At 38.7% G+C, this 16098-nt stretch overlaps 1 protein-coding gene across 1 annotated transcript; it reads left to right on the plus strand.

Moving 5' to 3' along the window:
* The first annotated feature begins 530 nt into the window (after nucleotides 1-530).
* On the plus strand, nucleotides 531-2274 carry LOC146629032 (ATP-dependent RNA helicase DDX54-like). The gene is made up of 5 exons (XM_085358914.1): nucleotides 531-581; nucleotides 1110-1258; nucleotides 1349-1462; nucleotides 1552-1772; nucleotides 2033-2274. Exons 1-5 carry the CDS (start codon nucleotides 531-533, stop codon nucleotides 2272-2274), a joined length of 777 nt encoding a protein of 258 aa, XP_085215040.1.
* The last annotated feature ends 13824 nt before the right edge of the window (nucleotides 2275-16098 follow it).

Consider the following 16098-nt stretch of genomic DNA (forward strand, 5'->3'; position numbering starts at 1 on the left):
CCTTTGGACGGCTAAGAGGTCACTTGGCTGGCCACGACAGGAAGGAGAAGCGGCGTAATCTTTTTGCCTTGGTTGGTGTCTTGTTGGATACATGTTGAAGGTTGTACACGACAACAACGAAAAGGTTTCCAAAAGTTTCTGTGGTGAACGCGTGAAGGCTGCAAACACAAATGCTGCAAGGACACGAACTAAAAAACTGCTGTTTCTCACCCCTGTTTAAGGACAAACTTCAAAGGATCAAAGTGTAGTGACATCATAACTCCGTGAGCCAATGAGATTGTCATGTGACATTTTGGAATGGAGATATTTTTTTTTAAACCGTTTTCAAATTTAACTTAATATTTGACTGTTTCTTAACTGACCTGTTTAGCTGATTAAGAAATGAATTGAAACGAGCATCACTAACGTTATATAACAGACAACAGAAAAAAACAGGGTTTTTTTCTAAGTAATAGAGGTATAATACATTTTTTTAAATTTAAAAAAAAAATTATCCTACTTTTTATAAGAGGGAACATTATTTAAAGAATATGTATTTAATTGGAAAACTCTCTATTCATCTAAAGGCTATAACAAAAAAGGTGAGCTTCCTGCTCAAAAATGAAATGACCAAAATAAATGGAGCATTTCTCTGCAATTACAAACTCTGTGTAAACAATCTTGGTTTCAAAATAAGGCTAATGCTTGTGAGATCTCATCACAGGTGTAAATATTACTGCAGATGTTACTATGTCAAAGTTTCACAACTGTCTTATGTTTATTTATGTAGGCAAGACCTACTTTTCACTTCTTTGCTTTGCTATATGTTCTTGAGTGTATTAGTTTGCCAGCAGCACGAACATGTACTAGTGTCAATAATAATCGTACGGTGGATTAGAAAACCTGCTCACAAGTTGAATAAACACCCAGGATTGTTGCAGAATTTTCATTCAAAACCAATATTTGAGTCAAAATGAGAAAGTTGTTTGTGCTGTCTGATGAAGAAGAAGCAAAATAAAGTGCAGTTTTGATGTAGATGATGTTGTATACAAACTAGAAGAGGAAGATAGTAGGATCTCTGTATCACGCTTTGTCACTTTGTACCATGTAATTCTTTCTATTTCCACCAGGGGGTGTTTTCAGAGGTGGTAGGTGGTAAAAGAAGAGGTCAGCAGGAAGATGGCGAAGAGCGACCAAAGACCAAGAAAAAGAGGCAGTCAGGCAAAGATGAAGAGTATTATATCCCTTACAGACCTAAAGACTTTGACTCTGAGAGAGGGTGAGGCATTAAACTGTTGCATCTGTTTCTTTAAAAAATGTGAATGGCTTTGTGTTTTATGCTATTTTGTCCTGTGTTATGCGTCGACAGGTTGAGTCTCGGTGGAGAGGGCAGTGCTTTTGAACAGCAGGCCTCTTCAGCTGTCCTTGATCTCATGGGAGATGAAGGCGATCGCCTTAACCAGCAGAAGAAAATGATGAAATGGTACAAATTTCCCTATGTTTGACTCAGTATCCACCAAATGGTCATTTCAAACTATAATTTAAAGTCTTTTTTCCCCCTTCTTTTTTTAGGGACCGTAAGAGGAAGCGTTTTGTGAGAGAAACGGGAAAAGAAGACCAGAAGAAGAAGATCAAAACAGACAGCGGTCAGGTTATCAGTAACAAGAAGAACAGGAAGAACTTGTATCCTTCCAACAAAAAGCTTCTCTGTGTGCTGCTCTCAATGACCCTCTTCTCTACTCCTATGACAATATTAAGCTGTACTGTGAAGATGTTGTATCACTTGACAACATGTCAGTTATGAGGAGTGGAAGAAAAAATACAAGATTGATGATACAGGATCTGGATCAGATGGAGAAACAGGCGGAGGAGGCAGGAAGCCAGCAAGAGGTAGGAAGGCATCAAAATGAATAGCACAAACATGTCTGCCTGTTAAATATAGACCATCAGCCACCATGTTTTAACTCAACTCTAAAGGTAAATACTTCAAGTCCCTCTTCCAGCCTTGCGAGCTATAACCTCCAACCTCTTTGTTGTGTCGTGCCTCTCCCAGGTCGTGGCCGTGGCCGACGAGGTCCAAACGTACAGAGCTCCGGTGACCACAAAGCACGCTCGGAGCTGAAAACAAAGGATCAGATCATGAAGCAGCGCAAGAAAAAGCAGAAGCACCAGTTCCTGCAGGGCGGAGGGATGAGGAAGCTCCGCTCCAAGAACAAAAAGTGGCTCGGAGAAGTTAAAAAGTCAGGTTTTGGAAGGGGTGGCCATAAGAAAGGCAAGCTGAGGAAGAAACTGTGAGGAGGACAGAGGGTTGATGGTGTGGAGGACATCACGAGGAACTGGGTGATAAGCATCAGAATCATCTGAGAACATCACCAAAGATTTTCCTGGTGCTTTGTGTGACTGTAGATTAAGGAGAAAATGATTTGTGCATCTTTACACTGCAGAAATGCACGTCACTTCTTCCTTGATGGCCTGCTGAACTCTGCGTTTGCCACAGAGTGATGTTTAATTATGATCCACTAACCTGGATTTACTACTTGTAAGCATGTTGGCAGTCTAATAAAAGTGTTTTGGAGTACTGAAATATGTCTTATCAAAATGGTAAAATACAGATATTAAATATTGTGTGCTTAATTTGCAGTTAGTTTCAAAAATCGTCTCACCCATCTTTTCTTAAAATAAGAGGTGCTCTATAAAAATGACATTAAATTCTGTAAACATGCTCTATTTGCAATTATTTATCATTACTGTTGTCCAAGTGGTCTCATTTCAAAGTTGAAAGCGAGCATCGGAACGGGCAAGAAAGGCGACTTTTAATTGACTTTGAATGTGTTGTGGTTACTGATATCAGATGGGCTGGGTTGAGAAACTGGCTTAGAATTCCTCTTGCCTTCAGCATGGCCACGCCCCTCTGACTTCTGCAATCAACAAGGCATTTTTACCCAGGGAAATGTTTATTTCGCTTTTCAGTTTGGACTGTTCTCTGTAAATTCCTGAGAAAATTTGAGAAGATCAGGAGTGTCTGAAAAACGTAAAACAGTCCATCTGTCACCAACAGCAATGCTGCCTTCAAAGTCACTTAAATCAACTTTTTTTTCTGGCATGTGATTGGCTGATTAGATATTTGCATTCAGAAGCAGCTGAATAGGTTAGTGGATAGTGGGTCTGTATTGTGTTATTGTATATTGTTTTTTTCAGTTATTGCTCTGGTATAGAAGTTTTTTTTTCTTTAAGTAATTTAGTAATTCTAACATCTCCGCTTATGTGAAGTGTAGACCTAATAGTAAACATCATTTACATGTCCAGTTTTCAAATATTTTTAATCTTGTCTGGTAAAGTTTTCTTTTGTTTGTAATTCACTTACATTTAGGGAAGGAAAGTTTGAAGAAAGGAAATTTGACGTGTATGTTCTAAGATAACGGTGACATTGACGACCTTTATTATAACTGCATTGGGCATGTTCACTTAACCAACAAAAATAACAAACCAACAAAATAAGAAAGAGAATTAATGTTTTATAAAAAGAAACGATGACCAAGCCATCAGTTACTTTATATGCCTACAATATCCACATTTATTTTTATTAATAAAATTGGAAATGTAAGATATTACTAGATAAATTTACAAAAGAAATTTTAACTTAGTGTGGATTTTAGTATCTGCTTTTTCTCTAATATTTATTGTATTTTTTTTTACATTAAGTCAATTGATTAAAAAAAGGTTTATTTATTTGTTTTTAAAAAGCACTAATCTTCGGGGGTTATATTCATAACTAATAGTATGTAGCAGACTTTTTTCACTCATCAGTGATGCGCTCTTTCTGTCACATGTGAGTGTTTTTTTTTTTACTGTATTTCAATACATCATGTAATTTATTTCCTGCAGAAGATCCAACAGTCAATCATCCGACCAAAGAGACTTCTGTCATTCCTTCAGCTGCTTGGCAGGTGCAAAATATGACCACATGCGCAGCACAAGAAAGAGCAACACAACACAGTCGAAGAGCAGGAGTCCATCTGGATGTGATTATAATGCTCCTGTTGTTTCGGGATGATATGGATACATACCATAATAAGTTACCCATTTATTCATTGCTGCTGGCTCCTGAAGACTTGAGGCTTTCAGTTGTCTGTGTGAAAGCAGCTGAAGATGAAGAACAATTGATTGGTACAAACACAACAGAGTAACCATGGAGATGGAGCACTGTCATAGTTCCCAGTAGTGGGCTCTTTATATCACACCCGTTTATAGATCTTTGTGTTTAATGCACTTTTTATAACAGAAGCCAAAACTGAACTTGGCACTCGTTGTGATTTAAATCCTGAATGCATTTAATTTGTTAGTAAAACTTTTAGGCTCAGTTACTTGAGAGAGAGAGAAAATAAGGCTGCATATAATTTACCAACTAAAGCAGTGCATACAATATAAAATCTAGCTAAACAATTAACTCAAATAAAATGCATTATATGTCTACATTGAATGTAGCATGTACAAACGTGATTATGCAATATGAAGAAAATATAAGCAATTGTCCATTAACCTTATTTTTACATGCACACACATCTACAAATATTTATTTTGGGCTTTGCAACATGATCATATTCTAGAAAATGTAGATGTATTTGCAGATATTATTATTCATTGTATGTGTATACTTACATGTATATGCACAATAACCATGTACACTGTGTGGAATTTATCTTGTCTATTCAACTCACAATCAGCACATCATAGATATAACGGGGCATAAAAGCCATTCATGCACTTACATACAAAAAGGGGACTTTTAGAATTAAATAAGATCTTTATATTTGTATTAAAAGAACGATTAAAATGAGGCTTACAAAAGTGTGTCACTGGGCAAACTTAATCAATGTGTTATTAAAATTTTGCAGTCCACTGTTTACAGACCAATATTAAGTACCGAATAAAATGTACAGGCAGACAAACTAAACAATGAAGCAATTTAGAAAAAAAAAGTCAAGCTAACTAATCTCCACTTGCTCATAACCAGGAATATGTCTTACTGCATGGAGAATAACATCCAGACAAGGAATTTGAACTGTCTGTCTCCAAAGTATCTGGACTGGAGGAGAGAATGTTGCCTATGATATCAGTTAATCCCCATGCACAGATACTGAACCACAGCCTACCTTTTCTTCATATCCGCATCCTCTGTGAAACCATCCCTCACCCACCTTGTCTATCTCAAGTCCCCACTCCCCGTCCTGGCACTCTCTAGTGCTACAGCGGCTCTCCAGTCATCAGGAACGGCAGCTTTATCTTTGTTTAGAGTTCCCAGGACTAACACAGCATCCACTTGAGATATGACAAGAGCTTGAGCATCAGAGTGCTGCAAGTCATATAACACTAGGATGCATATGTTACACAGTTATACATATATGTGTTTAATTATAGAATTTGACATGCTGCTTTATTAAGCGTAGTTGATTTAAAGCTGCAATTTCTTTTTTTACATTTGTAGTTAGCTCTGCAAACTTTGAAGCAGTGCTGCTTATTATTTTGGCACTCAATCTGTTGCGTTCTGTCCTTCTTGATACTGTAAAGGATAGTCTGACTATTGTATTGTATTGTATTGTATTGTATTGTAAACTGTTCTATTGTAAAATACCCTAATAATAAATAAACAAATAAACAAATAAATAAATAAATAAATAAATATTAATGTTAATAAATGCAGTCTATTTAATTTAATCTATTTTTAATTAATATCTTAATTATTATATACAATTATTTTTATGTTACTTTAGTAATACTTTAAATGCATAGATGATGTGCAAAAGTAAAATAAATAACATATACAGAAATAAATGAGGTTAGGGAAACAAAATAGGCTAAATAAATAGAAAAAATATATATATAACATTTTGTAAAGTAATACCTACCTTTATTTTGATTATATTATTTGTTGTATTTAATGGCATAATATTTTACACATTGACTAATTTGGTTAGTTCTTTACTTATTTGTGATCTTGGCAGTTTTGGTCCTCCATATTTGATATCAGAACAATATATTTAGATTTTCTTTCCCCCATAGTTATCTCATTAATCTTAATCTTTTATCAGTGTAATTATCTCTTTGCAGATGTGTGTGTGTTTCATTCCTTCCCAAGCAGCCTTCTTTGCATGCAGTCTGGCTCTCTTCTCTATGTGCTCTCTCCAGTGATAAGATTGCTGCCCTTTCTCAGGCTATCGCTTACAAGGCAAAAGGCCACTTGTGGAATGACAGGGCCAACAGGACTGACATTAACCGCTCTCAGTAATTTTATTTTTCTATGGGGGGAAAAATGCCAACAACTTGTTAAAAGTATAACAACATGAATACCTTCAATGGGGAATTTTCTGTGAGTGTGTGTGACTGTTGTTGTTGTGTTCTTGTTTTATACAGCTTTCAGGGTCTGGCCTGGCAGACTGGGTGGAGCTGAGATGTTGTTGGGTCAAATGCTGGTTAGCTTGGTTTATTGTCAAATTATAATTACAGTGCTGTGGCTTTGTTTTGGAAACAGGCAGCCTATGAAGATGTTTGGAACAACCTGCTATGCAGATGCTTAAAGGGAACCTAAAATTAGCTTGATCACAAGGGAAGGACTGCAGGCTGTCTCGAGCCAGAAATGTCCTAATTAAAATAGAAAGGTCTGTTGGGATTGTGTGCCTGTAAGCCTTTTACTAAGACAAATAGGAACCAGATTGGCATCAAACCAATCTGAATGTCAAAAATCTGAAAGGACTGTGATGAAGTGTTACAAGCTGAAGTTCAGAAATGAGCTGCAGCAGTACCTATTGCAAGCATATTGTGAAAGGAAATACACTTCTTCAGATGCTTCTAAAATCTGTTTACACTTGCATCATATCAAATTGTGTAACAACAAATAAATGAGTTAAACAGCTTAGAATCCTTCAGTCCTGATAATGGAAAACGTCTGAGCCCAATCACACTCGTAGCCCGGCTACAAACTGCACGTGCACTGTCTGACATGTCCTCTGCTTATCTTCAGATTATTAATCGTTATTTGGAAATATTTGAATGAAATGTCAGGAAAACAATTTGTCATCACCGCAGCAATGATTACTTTAATATGTCAGTGACTTTGTGGATTTGAAACATTAAACATTAACTGATGTATGACATAAGCTGTCTAAGCTGAACCCCTTCTCAAATTGCCTCAGTATATGCTCTCTGGAAAGACATGCCGTCTAAAATTCACGATCTTCCAATTGTTATGTACAGAAAATCTGTCACTGCCACAGAGCTGTGTCTCTGCTATGATCTGTTACTGCTGACAAGCTGTAAATCTGGGTGCACCCTCTGCAAAAAGGAAAGAGGCTTTCCAGCTAGGACAATTACATCTACAGCAAGCTGCTAGATGGTGTTTCCACTGCTCGCCTGTGTGCTATTATAGTAAAATGCAGCCAGTATGCAAAGCCTTTTCCCTGATTTGGATTTCTTTTTTTTTTTTTTATTACCCTCAGCATCTTCCAACATTCTCTTTATTTTGTGTCACTTTGACCACAAACGCTGAATATAGAGGTTGTTGGGTTGGTTGTGCGTGTTCCAACGTTGAATAGTTAGTTAAATATACAGTTGTAGGCCTTTGGAAATTAACAACACACGTCTGCTGCGAACACATACGTTTAGTTTGTGCACAATTAAGAGCATCTGCATTTTGATTTTTAGACCACTGTGCTTTGGAGAGGGGAAACATGCTGGCACGGAGCCACAGCTCATCATCCCATTGGATTAGGACTCAGAGAGGGTTATTTTTGGGGATGTTCAGGTGCCTGGGTCCCCGTCAGAAAGCCCTTATAAAGAGGTCCTCTCTGGGTGGGTGGAAAGTGAGTTATCAACTCCACTGTCGCTTCTAGATGGGGCCGACTCGTTTGCATCTAGTCAACACCTTCCACCCCTCTCTGGCACAGAACCCGGCTCCCTAAAGTGACCAATGGCCCTGCACCTTTTTCCTTGCATACAATATCCCTCCCCATACCATCATTCATCTGTGGGTAAGCATTAAAAAAACTGCTTACCTACATTAGTTCAGAAGAGCCATTGTGGATTTGATTTCTTTAACTGCAGACTGTCAGTTTGTGCATTTGTATCCCTTTCAACAGTTAACTTCACGTCTATGCATCCTGATCCAGCCTTTTGCATTTGACTTAACATGCTGAAGAATAGCATAACCACATCTTTCCATCCTTTCCTCCCCCCTCTACCCTCCTCTCCTTTCCTTGTCTAAGGAATGTTTTCCTAGACTCTCTTTTCACCCTCTGTGAGCTGTCTGTCTCTCTGTGGTTCCACACTTCATTTGTCTTCCACAGGATCAGAGAAACAGTGAAAATCAAAATAATCACTGGACATTGAAGCAGTAGGATGCTTAAAGCAAACCATGGATAACAAGATGACAAAGTTTGTTAAGACAGAGGCTCTCGAGAATCTGGACAGTCCAGACAGTTGTTGTATCTGTTATCCATATTTATCAAGTTCTCGGTTTCTTTGTAAACGCTGAGCACATTCTCTTATATTCACATCATGAATATCTTGTGGTTCATGTTGTAGAGCTTCAAAACATTTGACTTGTGTAATTGTGTTTAGAGTTTTTGCACATTTTATTAAGTGATGAACATGAATTTGATACACATTTAACTTTTTAAAAAATTGAACTTTTTCTATATTTGTCTCTCTAATATTGCATATTATGAACTATAAAAAAAAGATTTTCAAGAAGTTTCTTTATATATTATATATATATCTTGAGATATTTTTAACCCCACCTTATAATAATATGATGTAAGACTAAACTAATACACTCAAGCTCTAGTATATGTTTTTACTTTACATTACTTTTTTGTGGTTAATGTTTTACAGGAAAGGATATCCACACATGCACATACACTCCTGCTATTACCTTAGTCACCAAAAGATGGCGGTATTACCATTGATGGCAGGTCAGACTCAGATGACTGAAAGTCATTTCTGTGAACCCCCACCGTGGCACAAGTTCTGGTTGTTTGTGAGTGATTTTAAAATGAGCACACGTTCAGGCACTGTCCAGTGTGGAAAGGTTTGTGTGTGAGGCCATTCATCAGGGATCCCTGAGAGCTAACAATATTTTGAAAAGTGGCCCCCAACTGTTCATTTGCAGTATGCACTTTGGGGTGTTTGCAGGAGTCTCCTGAAGCCTAATATTTGTACAGCCAGGTGCAGAGTTAAAAGGTTATATTCTTTACATCTGGTGTGTTGAGTAATATAGATGTAAAAGACAGAATGACTTAAAATTACAGTTATGGTGCCTGGAGAGGGGATGAGGAGTGCTGTAACCTTTTCCATAAGTTGAACTAAGGATTGTGATTGGTTAAAGACTATTTTCACATCTCTCACTCCCCCTTGCTTCCTCCCCTCGCCGTCACACCAGACCCTGGATGGCATGCAAGGCCCTGACCACCGCTGCAGCTTGGCGCCAAGAGGGTACAGTGTATGTGTGTATGTGGGTGTGTATGTGTGTGTGCTTGCGCGCATGCGTTGTATGCATGAGTCAGTTTTGAGGGCCGAGACCCCGGATATGTTGTGGAAGTGTCCAGTGGACAGGGGCCAGACAGGACACGACCTCCTGGAGGAAGCTCAGCCGACCCTATAGGCCAAATAACTATCAATCAACCCAATTTGTCCCGCCCCCAGCTGACCACTTCAAACGCACGGCAGGATCACACCCGTGGTCAGCTTTTTTTAATCTCTTGTATAAATGACCTCATTTTGTTTAGATCACTTCGTCAAATTGGGCGCTAGTAGAGCTCTAAATATTTAAAAATGGGCAGATTACAGGCAGTTATGTGTTGATTCACCAGAATTCAAGCTTTCTATGTAAAAGCAGAGTATGACATACGTCTGTATCAGTCACCTGTAACTGTTGGACACGATTATTTATTATTATTTTGAACTCCACTGTAATTTAGCAGGGGAACTTTCATTACTCCCAATTCACAGCAACTGCAGATCAAAGATTCTCCTCCTCTGCAGGCTGTCCAGGGTTGAGCCTACGCTTCGGACAAATGACCACCAGGTCAGAAACTCAGTTCCGCTGAGGGTAGAGGCCACGGGCCTGTACTGACCCTGGACTGATGCCACTGTGCTATGAATTGCTTCTTATGGCTTTCATTTTCAAACAAAGCAGTTTGGGTTACTCTGGGTTACGTTTTTGTTCTGCGGTGGCTGCACTGCTATGACAGCTTGGTAAAAAGTCAGCTTTTTATTATTTTCCTTATGCCACAGTTTTTACCCAATACTTTATATTTTATATTAATTGATGTTAATTTTGACATAAAAGTTAAAATAAAAACTTTGCTGCAAGATGTGGCCCACAGGTTTAGCACTATTCCTTCATTCAGGTAATTACAGCAGTCATCTGGATTTTAATTTTCATTTGTAAGTGTTGCTGTGCATTTGTTATCTTCAAACTCAGATTTACTTGTTTGTGCAACACTTTTGTTGCCTGTAGGATGATGTTGCTTTGCTCCACATATACAACCTAAAACAAAGAAACAGGCTAAAGATGCAGAACGAGGACCAGAGTTAGCAGACATATGGATGTCTTACTGTTGTCTGTGTCTGGAGGGAAAGGGCTAAAGGTGCTAATTAACAGGGCTGTCAGTGGTTCCTTGAAGTGAAGTGAACTTGCCGATAACCAGAGTGGCTTGTGGAGGAAAACTGACGGGGCCCTCAAACCATCTGGATCTTGTTCTCCCAAAAACGCCAGGCTGTGGCACAAAATTGTGTATTGGCAATGAAATCTAAAGATGGATATAAAGGCTAATGGGACTTCACTGTGTTTTCTAAGGTAGAAAGTCAGTGTAAGGTAGCAGTGTTGACAGGTGCTGTAGATAAACAAGTAATAAGGTTTGTACAATATAAACTTGAGATTTTTGTCAATTTCATTTGCTTACAACACATTTCTGCCAAAACACAAAGCAAGAAACACAACCGTTACAGCATATGAAATGTGTGAGACCTTATATTCTTGCTGATATTCAAAAATAGCAACAAAAACAGCAACCCCCCCCCCCCCCCCCCAAATGGTTTGATTTTCCCCCTTTATGTTTCCTTGATGTCTTCAGCGATGGAGCTCGGCTGTGACAGCGTGCTATCCTGTGACTCTGGAGGGTCTGTGTAGCTCATCTCCTGCAGGTAATCAACCATCATTCTTTCATGAGGCTCTGAGTGTTCAGGAGAGACTCTGGATCTCCCCTGCTGCTTCTGCCAGCAATACATCCTGCTACACGTTAGGAAACATGACAACTGCACTCCCTCCCAGTTCAATGCACCTGAACACACTCCTGTATCTCATGACATGATAGGTCAAGTCAGAGCTCTTTTTGCTGGAGTCCGCTTCAAGGGAGCTGAGAAAGGAGTGGTATAGATTAGGATCTTTACAAAAAACACGATTCTGTTTGGTGAAGCTGAACCGTACTGTAATTAAAATGTACTGTAGAAAAAAAAGGAAAAATAATCCTTAAAGTTTTGTTTTTTCTTTGTCACCTACTCCTCTTATTTATATCAGAAGGCAATAAAATGTACAGAATGAATATCACTACTTTCAGATTTAGAGAGATCGCTGTAAATATAAGTGACTGGAACTTAAAGGCCTTACACAAAGTAGTGCTGGAGCAGCAGACTGCTCACAATCTAATTTCTGGTGTAAAGCATTTAGCCCATTACATTAACAGGCAGCAAATTCTACAGTGTTGGTTGTTTAAAGTTCAACACCAATGGCTAAAAATGGCTAACATGGTTGCACCATATTGAACACACATATAAATCTGGCTCATTAATGCATACTCATACTTAACTTCATTGTGAAAAATTAGCTTGACACAATGTGGGATTCAATATGCATCTTTAAACATTTTGAATGAGTTGACTTTAAATGTGCATTAAGGGATTTTAATAGAAGCAACTACACAATGCTTCATTTAATTTTACCATAAGCAGCACCTCTGTCTTTGCATTTAATGTAACAGTAATCTACTCTAATCTAATAAAACTATAAACCAGTTATAGGTGGCAAAATGTTACTGGAGATTTATTATTATTATTATTAACTAAGAAATTGTCACATTCAAAAATACATTCTCAAGTATATATATATATATATATATATATATATGAATATGAAATATGATTGAACCGATAAGTTAGAGGGGTTAGAGAAATGAACAAACAGCATTTGCTATGTTCCTGCTGTTCACTGCTGCATACATAAAATGATTAAAGTAAAAATAAAGAAGTCTTATGTTAATGTGTCACCCTCACTCTCAGAAGCACTCCCCGTGGGTGCCTGTTTAGCTTACAGGGGGAGCAGGCAGCCATTTGCCCCAAGGCTGAATGCCGCAGGCCAGGTTTGACTCTGACTCCTTTGCTGCATGTGTTAATCCATTTCCCTGGCTACTTTTCACTACGCTATTTAATAAAGTCAAAAAGGCCAAAAAAAAAACTATGTTAAAAAAAGCTCTGCCCTCTTCTTGCACCTTTTATGTTGTCACGAGTGATTATATTTCTGCAACTTTTCAGCATTTACAGGCTTTGTTGTGCCTTCCACGTTGAGATTCTGCTTTTAAACGTGATCTCTGACTTTATAAACTGGTCTTTTTGGATAAACTGCAATTCTTGGATTTATTCAAAAGTCTGGTCTAGATGAACCAATTAAAGTGATCAGAAGATGAGACACATAAATCATCAGTTCAAGTTAGTATTCTGGAAAGTGCACACGCATAACAAAGCACACCTTACTTCTCTGATTGGCAAGTTATTGCTTTTGTTCCTCTTTATGCTGTCAGAAGCAAATTCATTGCATAAAGATTAATTTACATTTTTTCCCCCCTCAATGACTGACTTACAACTGACAACCAGCACACAGCACGTCCACTTTATTGGCTCTTCCATGAACCAAGAACTGTCCAGAATGGCAAATCTTTTTACAGGACGCCTGCTGTTTTCACGCTTGCTGTATGCTTGAAGACTTACTGCAGTCTCTTTTTCTTTTCTCTCAACTTATCTCATCGCTTCCATATATTTTTAGGATTAGGTGTGGGTATATTGTGCCTGTGTGTGTTTGCGTGCACACATCATTTGTGCGCCTTTGTTCGTGAGACATGGTTTTATCAGTGTAGCTCAGTGGTTAAACAAAAATGGTTGAAATGATATCCAGAGCTCAGACATCAAACACCAGAGGCCAGTTGAGTTATGGCGCATCGATCGACTGCAAGAACAAAGGGAGGGGGGGGGGTTTAACGGGATGGAAATCGTGGAAGAAAGAGATAGATGAAGTAGACAGAAGACAAGCAGCCCAGTCTGCAGGCAGATTCTGTTTGGGGTCTGAGGCTCTGGGGTTTATGTCAGTCAGGATCTGGAGGAAAAGTTGCTCCCTTGAGAAAAAGAATGGAAAGAAAAAGAGAGAGAGGGATGCAAGCGGATGTGTGGGGCACTAAGAGTCTAGATGACAGGTGACATTAACCAGGTGCCCTCCTGGCCCAGCTGTCAATTCATCACTTTCCCTTCTTCTCCTCAACAATAAAACTTTAAGAATGTTTAAAAAAAAAAAAAACATGGGCCAAAGTCAGGTGCTGCATTCGAGCATGCACGGCTGCTGAGTTTCTGTCTGCCTGTGTCTGTTTTTCTAAGCTGTTACAGTCGGGTATGGGCACATGTCTGGATGTTGATGAATAACCAGACCCTCTTTAGTTATCTTCACTTCCTTTCAGAGTTTCAAGTGAGAGCCAGATGTAGCTATTTATCTTAATCTTACCTCTCATTCAGATGAAGTTTGATGCCATTTCTCTTTTCATTAAATTATCAAGCATTAGGACAAGTTGTTATTAGGTGAAAAAAAAAATCGGGACGTTCTGAGTACATTTTCACCATATGTTTAAAATGCCAAAGCAAAAGACAAATGCCCGCAAAAAAAAAAAATTGCGGTAGACTTAAATAATCTGGACGCTGTATGACAAAAGATGTGTGACCCCAGGAAGCTGCTTCATGTACACATAAAGATTTAATTTACTGTAGTAATATTCAAGCTAATGCATTTAAGATGTACTTGAGAAAAACCTTTCGAGACAAAGACAGCCTGAGTGTTGAGTCAGAGGAGATGGGGCTCCTCACACCATTGTAAATAGACGACTGTATAATACATCATAAATCATTCAACACGCACCACATTTGACTAATTCATTGTCTGCCCTAGTCTTATGTGAGTTTTTAAATACAGATCTATAATAATACTTACAATAATACCAATACTACTATTAAAAATAATAATGGTAATACTAATGAACAGTGTTGGTACTGGGCAATTTTAGGAAGTAGAACGCAGTAAAAACACAGCAAACTTCAGTTCCTCCAAGACGTTATTAATTTGTCTCTAGCACCACATATTGACAGCGTGCACTCTTGTTGTGTGCAATTAACAGAGTTTACATGGTGTCATCCTCAGTGATGACAGACCACAGGCTATGAAAGCTCTCTGACAAGGAGCATGGCTCATATATGTGGATCGTTCAGGACGTGTGAGTGTTGCAAAAAGATGATCAAAACCACATTTTATTAAAAAAATTGGTGAGGGAGTGTCAAAGACGCTCACGTGTCCGTGAGTCATCTCTCAGAGCAGGCTCTTCTCTCCCTTCCCTAACCGCTTGGAAGGGAGAGAATGGGCCCATTAAAGAAAAACGATAAAAACATGGAAATGAACTAATGACACAGGCTTTTGTTATGTTTTTGTTATGTTGCTGCATGTTATATCTACTCCGTTTGATTTCATCTCTCTCTCCTTTAACTTAGAGGCTAAAATGTAAAAACATGACTTTGGAGTTTCAGCACCTTTATGAAATTATGTTGTTCATCACTTTTGTGGATGTTTCCTCTTCTTCATACACTAGTAATTAAAACCATGAGGTCTTGGATATTGTTCTTCACACGGTTGCGTCTCACAGCACATTAAACATTGAAGAACGCAGCTGAAAAGGTTTGTGGTGTGTTCAGACAGCGGTAATGACCTGGGCGAGTGAAGAAGAGAGGACTCCTGTGTGCACAAGTCTGTGCAGAAAGGCGCATGGCTAAAGCACATGTACGTGTGCTCACAAGGTGGCTGTATTGTGCTGCAGTAATTGATAATAAACAGGTCTCATAGAGGGGATTTTTATTACTTTTCCAGTCTTGTTAATTCAGAAAAGAAATGTTTGGTTCTTTCCTCCCTCTTTTTAACTGAGGTTCTTGTTGGCCAGCTCCATGAACGTACCTTTATTATGGGCACCGGTGGTCAGGCTGCTTTAACTGGCTCTGTCAATAACAGAGGCGGAAATCTGGTGGCTGCCATGTCAGGTCCAACACTGCACAGAGTGTTCAATAGGGAATAGTGCGCCTTAAATGAGAACTGTGCAGGAGTTTTTCTTTTCCGCCAGCTGTTGTTTATTTTACAAAATATACAGAAATAAAATAGAATTTTACTCTAATGACAAAGTAAGATAAGTTTGTGAGCCGGCTAGGATAGATAATAGATTTGCAGTCCAAAAAAACAAACATTACATAACTGAAGGTTTCTGTGAATTGTCCCATTTCATGCAAATGAACAACTGAGTTTTGTATTCTTTCAGTTAAGCATGTAACAACCATTATCATATAGTTTCCAGCTGAATGGGTTTGGCTGTATGCATGAATACATTAAAACAATTCACTGCAATCACACACATTTTCAAGTAGTATTTCTTACACCCACCATTATTCATGTTGTTTGTGTTGGCTGTGGGGGTGGAATTAAAAAAAAGTTTTTATAGTACTTTATAAATCAGCTATAGCCAGTCAACACTGGTGTTTGTTGTCAGTATTTTCTGTGAAATCAACCGTCCAGATTGCCGCCCTTTGTGTTGGGGATTGAGGTTGAACGGTGGGTGGGGGGTGGCAGGAAGAGCGGAGGGCTGGGAGCGAATTCTTGTCCAAACATTCTGCACGCGGATTTGTATTCATTGCACCCCTGCTGCTATTGATATCATTACGCAGGGTGCTCATGCTGCGAGGAGGGGCCTGGGACTGGCAACGGGGAGGTCATGGAGCTGC

Source organism: Diplotaxodon limnothrissa, linkage group LG7 (assembly GCF_057381915.1).
Source record: "Diplotaxodon limnothrissa isolate DT_005_m linkage group LG7, D_limnothrissa_male_GT1.1, whole genome shotgun sequence".
In the NCBI taxonomy this organism is placed as follows: Eukaryota; Metazoa; Chordata; class Actinopteri; order Cichliformes; family Cichlidae; genus Diplotaxodon; species Diplotaxodon limnothrissa.